This window comes from Neopsephotus bourkii, unplaced genomic scaffold (genome assembly GCF_033783945.1).
Source record: "Neopsephotus bourkii isolate Nb327-2 ecotype Australia unplaced genomic scaffold, CSIRO-AGI_Nbou_v1 NB_1542, whole genome shotgun sequence".
In the NCBI taxonomy this organism is placed as follows: domain Eukaryota; kingdom Metazoa; phylum Chordata; class Aves; order Psittaciformes; family Psittacidae; genus Neopsephotus; species Neopsephotus bourkii.
In genome coordinates, this window is record NW_026902018.1 from 7,261,094 (window position 1) to 7,268,963 (window position 7,870).

General features: G+C 38.2%; 1 protein-coding gene across 1 annotated transcript in view; it reads left to right on the forward strand.

The window, feature by feature from the left end:
- Nucleotides 1–4,261, forward strand: part of LOC133221727 (uncharacterized) — a 35,035-nt gene extending 30,774 nt beyond the window's left edge. Inside the window, exons 6-7 of the mRNA XM_061370886.1 lie at nucleotides 453–698; nucleotides 1,322–4,261. Of these exons, the coding sequence (XP_061226870.1) occupies nucleotides 453–698; nucleotides 1,322–2,056 (981 nt within the window). The 3' untranslated portion in view covers nucleotides 2,057–4,261. The remainder of the gene's footprint in view (nucleotides 1–452; nucleotides 699–1,321) is intronic.
- Nucleotides 4,262–7,870: the final 3,609 nt, after the last annotated feature.

Below are 7,870 nucleotides of genomic sequence, written 5' to 3' on the forward strand. Positions count from 1 at the left end.
TCCTTGCTTCTGGACTTCTTTATGCAGGCCCCATCCTCCTTGAAGTTTTGTGTCTCCAGACAGGCACAACTGGAGCCTTCCAAGAGCCAAGCAAAGTGGAAGAATTACGTTTTACAGAGTGAAGTTTACTACTCTAATCTATTACATAACTCCAGTAAAATAAAGCTGTAGATATTTGATATGTTTGGTTAGTAAGAGTGGTAGGACTTTATTTCTTACATAACTGAAATTTCCCAATTTAGTGTTAAACCTAAAACTGGGGAAGCAAGGTAAAACTTTGATCCAGGCAGCACACTACAAAAGCAACTAGGAGAAGCTGCATTCCCGTGTCTTGTCCTGAGAACAGAGCCACTGAAGAACCAAGTCTCTGGCACTAACAGCATATTTTTGAAGTATTTTGATAAATGTTTTGTTAAAAGATGCTGTAAACAATCTTTATTTAATCTTTTCAGGACAAAAATCTAAAAAGAAGTGTCACGAGCCCAGCCTCTGTGTCTGACTGGTTGGCTTCTAATCACACGGCTGCAGGAGCAGACACTGTTGAGAAGGGGAATGCCCAGCTGGAAAATCACTGTCCCAGACAACGCACATGGAGTGCCCGCACTTTCCACGACTTCCTGGCTCCAATACCACAGCTACAGAAAAAGTGGTGTAGCTGGACCACTAACAGTCCCTTCACAAAGCTGGTTGACAACAGCGTAAGTCTTGCAAGGAAGGGAGAACATGGTGCTTAGGGTCTGTGCCCCAGTACTCCCCGCTGCTCACTGATGGGACATGTTTTCCCCTTGGTCTACCGCTTTGCCTCCCCAGCCTGCAATGTGATGCACACTGCAGTCCATCTTGCTTGGTGTATGGCAAACTCTTTTGCCTACCTATACTGCAAGTTATCCAGGCTTTCCTGAAGTGCTAAGAAGCTGTATTTCCCAGCAGTTAGCACCTGTTTAAGAAATGATTCGCAGTCCAGAAAAACATTTAAAAATGCCTTCAGACTAGAATATCTCATTGAATGTTTTGACATGTACCTTTTTTCCCCTGGCTATGCCTTAAATTTGTTCTAATTGATATATTACTATTGCATTGCAAGGAATCTGTAGGTGTGGGAGGAATATCTAGGTTTTGCTGACTGTAGTCATCAAACCAACAGCTTGTTACAAAGCTAATAGAGGAGGTTTCTTCTTTTTCTTAAGGTAATAACATAGGTTTTTGCTAAAGAATGCATCTCACCTTTAACATAACCAGGAATCTTAATATTTAGTTCCTTTGAGGTAAAAGTTAGCTGCTTTTCATGCCCTGTCTGTTAATTTATCATTATTTTGTGCAGGGTTTTCCTACAACTGCAAGATCTCAAGGTGCCTCAACCAGAAAAGTAATCTCAGCCACTGAGATAGAGGGGGCATCAGGGACCGTTTACTCTGATTCATCTGCCAGTAATGCTTCATACCCCCTCACTCTGTCTGCACAAAGGCAGCGGAAGCTAAGCTCCTGCAATTTGAAGAAATCCAGGTTTGGGAACCCTTATTTTGGATTTTTAGTCAGTTCCCCTGACAGCAAACATGTGAGGTCCTTGGATCCATCAAGACATCTAGGGGCAACATCTCCAGCTAACAGCCAAAGCCCCAGAAATCTAGAGAGCTCCAACCCACTGAAAATCAACTTGGTCAATGGTTCCAAAACAAAGGAACTTATGTTAGAAACAGATAAAACCAAACCAGTTTTTGTTATTTCTGAAGAAGGGGATGATCAGCAGCCTCTGGTCCTAGCAGAACACCTTAGTCAATGTGGAGATCATCTGCCAGAGCAAACTGCTGTGTATGCTCCAGCTGTGCCAGATAAACAGCCAACGGTTCTGACTGTGGAGGGGAACAGTTCTACCATCTTCATGTCAAATCTTCCCCTTTGGGCAAAATCCCCCAGTTTATACAAAGGTCATGTGAAGGCCCCAAGCTCTTCCAGGGAACAGCAGAGCTCATCAGCTGAGGATGCTAATACTACTGAGACCTCACAGAACTGTGATACCGTAGCTGGTCCTACACTAAGCCAAGCTTCAGTCCAGTGATGCCCTCAGAAAGACTGAAACATCAGTTCACAAAAACAGAGACAACAGGGACATGATGAGAGTGGAAGCTGTGCCAAGCAATTGAGCATGGTAGTCAAAGATGGATGCGACTTTGTTAAAAACGGTGTTTGCTTCCCATCTGCTGGGACTGAGATTGTGATGATGCATACAATAGCACAGCACAAATTCAACCTTTTCGTATGTTCACTAACCTCATCTCTATTCTTCTGCATGGAATTTTAATGTGGTTTATACAAGAAAGTATCCTCTGAAGAAGTACTTCAGATTGCAGAAAACCTTTTCTGGAATGAGAAATTAAAGTCATCTGAGATGGTTACACCATGGCTTATATTTGAAATGTCAATCAGTCCTCTGCCATTGTGGTATTACTCGAATCTTTCTGTTGGGAGCTCTGAGTTAAATTTTGTTTATAGCTATGCCTGTACAATCCAAGCCTTGCCAAGCCAAGGGTAAGAATTTAATCATGCATGTTTCCGTACAGTTTTGTAAACTTAATTTTAAGCATTTCATAACTTCTGCACTCTAGCACAGTTTACCAAGCATTAGCATCTCTAACATTACAAACAATGATTATTTCATATCCTCTTTAGAGAAGCATACAGACAAGCTGAGCAACCCAGTACTGGATGCTAGTTCTATAGAAGTCTGATATAGCTTTATCTTTGTTAGATCTACATAGGCTTAAACCACCTTAGTCCACTACATTTTTAAGTGACTCCTCATGGCAACAGGAGCATGTATATAAAAACACTGAAATACTAGGGATAGTTTTCAGCATCCAACACTTGGATATTTGCAGCTGCTCTGATCCTATATCCACCAGCTATTTATTGCTGGTAACGCACATTGCCTAGAGAACTATTTCTCTTCCTTTAGGAGGCAGGACTTAAAACTAAGTGGGGCAAACTTTGAGTGCTCACTTTCTTTAGAAATGGACTACTAAGTGGTTGTGCCTCCCTGGTTACAAATACAGGGCATTCAATTGAACGCTGAACCAAAGGGAAGCATGCTAGTCCTATTGCCTTCAGTAACCCTTCCAGTATTTTAATTGCCTCCCGGTGATGTTTTCCTATCTTTGCATGAGACTCCTGCATGTTCAGCCCACAACTTAGAATTATTTTGCTTTCTTAAATGAAAGAAATTCCTTATGAAGCTGTATTTTGCAGCTGAAACAGCACATTGTTTTAAAGCAACAGTATGCCATAAAACAGGTGTCAGAAATATCTTCCATACAAATCTTCCCCTATATTAGGTACAGTGTGCATTGAGTTATCTTAATCCTTCTATGTGAAGGCATTTAAGTCTGAGTCCTGAAATATTTAAATGAATTATTTATGATTTTGCCTTCTAGTACAGCTTCCATTTGCTACCTATTAATGTCTGAGATATGCAACACAAGACTGTTGGTTTTGACTTATATTTTGAGTGTGTGTTTACATGTCTACGTAGACATAGAAGCTTTTCATCTGGCAGCACTGGAAGCAAACACATATATGCCCTTTAGCAGTTAACTCAAACATGAACAGCAAACAAGTCTCTACATTTGTTATTACCAGACTACAGTTTAGTAGTTTTGAAGCACAAAGGTCTGGCTCCAAGTTGGGTTTTTTTGTTGTTGTTGGATTGTTTTTTGTCATTGTTGTTTTTTAATTAATGCTATCTGATTCAAAGGGAAGAGTTAATATATTTATGATTGAAGAAAATATTTAGAAGTCTTCAGTACTCTAATAGAACTTCCATTTCATTAAATTCATATATACTGTAATTCAGAGTCAATGTTCTGTTACTTCTTAAATTTCTAAAGATTGAAGTACTGAAATCAACTTTTGAAAAGTACTTGTTCAGTTATTGACAATAGCTACATTTGAAGGGCTGGAAAAAGTGGCTTTTTCAATAAAAGCATGTTTAACTATTCATTTTTATAATGTAATGACACTCTTTTTATTTTGCTGAAAGACTAAGTTGTGTGAGCACCAGTAGTCACATGGGGTACACCAGCACAGCAACATCCCTAGCAGTTGCTGCAAAAGAAGGAGCAAAAAAGCTGTCGCAGTATTCAGTCGGCAAACACCCAAGGATTAGATCCTGTATGGATTCTCCCCAGTAACCTAGTGAGGTAATGAGGCGGTTGTTTACACTGACTTCCCCTACATAACCAAGAACAGATTTTTCTAACTCAGTGAAGCCTACCTGCCAGTGGCTGGTGTCTGTCGGAGTTTGGATTTCCTGTCACAGGGCTTGTCTCAACACCATGTAACTCTTCCATCACTGCCTGCTACAGCAGCAGATAAGCAACTATACATGAGACATCTAGTATCATATGTTCAGCATGGAGTATACACACATATATGTTGACAGACACCCTCCCCTTGAAAGATATACAATATTGAACACTGTTGCTTATTCTCAGAATTGAGGTGGCTGATACACCAAACTACTCAAAGGTGAGGTCTTCTGCCCCTTGAAAGTATTGAAGCCCAACACCTAACCGCTGCAGGTACACAAAGGTGACCTTCTCATTCTTGGTCTGCCCTGAAGAGAGTCAAGAGTACAACACATGGGAAGACTTAAGTTCCTGACTTGGCTTTTGAAGTTCTTACTTTCTGCCTAAAAAAAAAAAAACAAAACCAAAAAAATCACTCAAATTAACTGCTAAAGAGATATTTGTGTTTTATTTCATACCTTCAAACAATTTATAAAATATTTTCTTCCCCTTACAGCTAAAGGAACTGTTTTGAGACTCTCCTCTTTTATTCCACCCTCCAGGAACAGAAACAGTTTCCATCCCTACTCTTCAAAAGAGTCATCGCACAAATTTAAGCAATTTTGAAAGCTCCAGGTGAAATAAAGTGCCCTAATACTCTCAGCTGTAAATATTGATTAGGATTAGTTTTTAGATAGGAATAAATGTTGTAAGTAATACTAACAGCTATGTTACTTCTAAGCGCTATGCTGATACTCTGTAATGACAGAAAACCCCATAACTCATACATGGGCTTGGGAGTCAGTTTTACCTTTGCGTAATGCAGCAGTTTACTGGGCTATTTTGCATACAGTAACTAAGCAGCAAATGGAATAAGCATGCTAAACACTCACTGAAGAGGAGGAAAATAATTCGAGTCACAAATGCATAGGAAAAATGCATCTAAAACTGTTATGGTGCTACCAAACAGGAGTATCCTTTTCAGTAAAACCGGATTTGAATAATGCTAACTTTTAAAATTAGTTATTCTAGAATATACCAGACAATCCTTCTAGACAATGTGTTAAGTAGACTGAATAGGACAAAAATATGTGGGTATCCCCTGTTTTTTCACTGTTGAAACAGAGCTTCAAAATAAAAGCTTGAAGCTACGCAAGCTGACAAGAATTCTGTGTGTTAGGTTTCTTACTGTCAGGTAGTCAAAATGGTTGAGCATGGAGGCTCAATGGGAAAACAATCCAAAAGACTTAAGATGCAGCTGCTACATCCTAACTTTGAGGATTCAGAGTAGCACTCAGCAAGAAAAATCCATTTATAAACTTTTTAGCAGAAACACAGATTCCTTTCAGAAATCTAACTTGTTTTAAAAGCAATTGTTACAAAACAGCCTACTCATAACTGTCTGAGGGATTTTTCTCCCCATGAGAAGGGCACATGGAGCCAAGACAAAACATATTTGACTCAAATAGTCCAGTCAGTTACTAGATTCTATTCTAAAGAATTAAAGATTAATTTGGATTGGGAAAAATAGGTAAGTCTTAAGCCAACACTTACCTAATAAAAGCAAGAAACTGAAGCTCAGCAGCATTGAAAAGAATACCCAACAGAGACCAAATATAGTTTCAACATATATTCATGGTCTGTCTAGAAATGTCTTTGATGTTAAACCTCATATGGCACACTTAGCATTTTTTATAATTCATTTCCTATGGAAACTAATGAGCTTAAGGGTGAAATTACCTCATTGAAAGTCAAAATGGTGAAGTGTGAAGAAAAGAAGGATGACCTGAAAAGCAGATTTAGAAGCAATCTTTGCATATTAAGCATTGCTGTGGGAAATAGTATAATTAGTTTCCTTCAGAAGTTATTCCTTGGAATTGTGTAAGTGGTATTTCAGCTCCCAAACATCATACAGAAAGAATGTTACATAAAATAGGTGGGAAAATGCAAAATCCCAACACATTCTTTTTAAAAGAGATCCTTTTCCTAACTTCTAGGAAAGGACTACAATATAATGACTGTTGGCTTATTTTCAGAGGTTGTACAAAACAAAACCCCATTCCAGCAGATATTTCTGAGAGGCCATAAGAAACCTGATTTTCAGAGCATAATTTAGAATTCTCAAATGCCTAACTCCTTTTACTTGAGTCAACTTGTTTCCCTAAGCTCTTGCTGTAGGCTAAGAATTTGCACTACACAGTTCTACTGAAGACTAGAAATTGATACAAAATGGATGTATTTTGTTTGAAGAATGATTTATCTTTGGGTGACAAATACCAGGATTTTTCTATTAAAAGAGTAGCAGAGCTTAAAAAAAATATATCCTACACAGTTGCTGATTCAAATACTTGAGATGCACCGAGGGCTCTCAGATTAACACTCACTCTTGAAATTAGTATATGGTCAGCTGCATAATGCCATATATTGCATTCTCTTCCTAACAATAATTGTTCCAAATTTCCCTATTCTTTATGCAGGAAGTGCTTGAAAGAGCTTATGCTGTGACAGAACTGGCCACTTGATAGGAGACAAATCCAAAATCAGCAGCTTCCTCAAACTAAATTAGTTACAAGTCATTGTTTGACATAATGGAATTTAAAATACGTAAACCTTCCAATGTAAGTGCAGGGCAAGCCAAAACCATGGTAAGTTTTAAGGTCTATCAGCTTGTCTTTACGACGTATAGAACAACACAGCATTTTCACTTTTACACTACTTAACCTGAGTTTGAATTTCTATTAAATTTAGTCTGAAGAACAAATGACAACTTGTTTAATTGAGAACAGCAGTATAGATTAGCTACCGCATTAAAGGATATCCAGCTTCAAGTATGGGAATGGTGGTAGCACAGAAATCCTGGGATACTAAACTGCAATTTGAAGCTTAATGACTCTGGCATCAATGTCTTTCATCTCAGAACAGGGCGCAGACAAGTCCTATTTACTCTGCAAGGGAAAAGTTCTATTCAGAAAAAGTTCTCTTAACAGAAGCCATTTGAAATCTTAGCATTTATGCAATTTAGATCATTCTAAAGATGAGCACAATATGACAATCACTTTCTGTAGCCTGCTGTTAAATCAGTAGTGGTATACACATGCTTGTCACTTCAGTGTTTATGGTATTGTGAGAAACTAAAAGAGTATCTACTTTTCAAAAGTGGGAAACTTTTTCATATACTAGCATCTTGAAGCCATCTCACTGACAAAACTGAAATCTATTTAATAGTTTCACACTTATCCATAATAAAAATTGTAGAGATACTGATGATCCTCTGTGATATCCTCTGACACTTTTCAGAAAGTTTGAGAGAATTTCTTGGAATGACACAAGAACTCATGTCATTTTCAGTCACTACAAGTTCAAGGATGATACTTAGTTGTAAAATCTCAACATTCAAATACCTAATACCTTGACAAAGCAATCAGCAAGAGTTGCATACCTCCATTCTGTGGGATGAGAATATACCACAGAAGAAACAGAAACAGACAACTTCCATATCTTTTTTTCTTTTTAATTAATAACTTCTTAGTTCAGGAAAAAAAAAATAAATCACAAAAGAGAACTGGAAGAACTACTCTCCACCTTCTTTA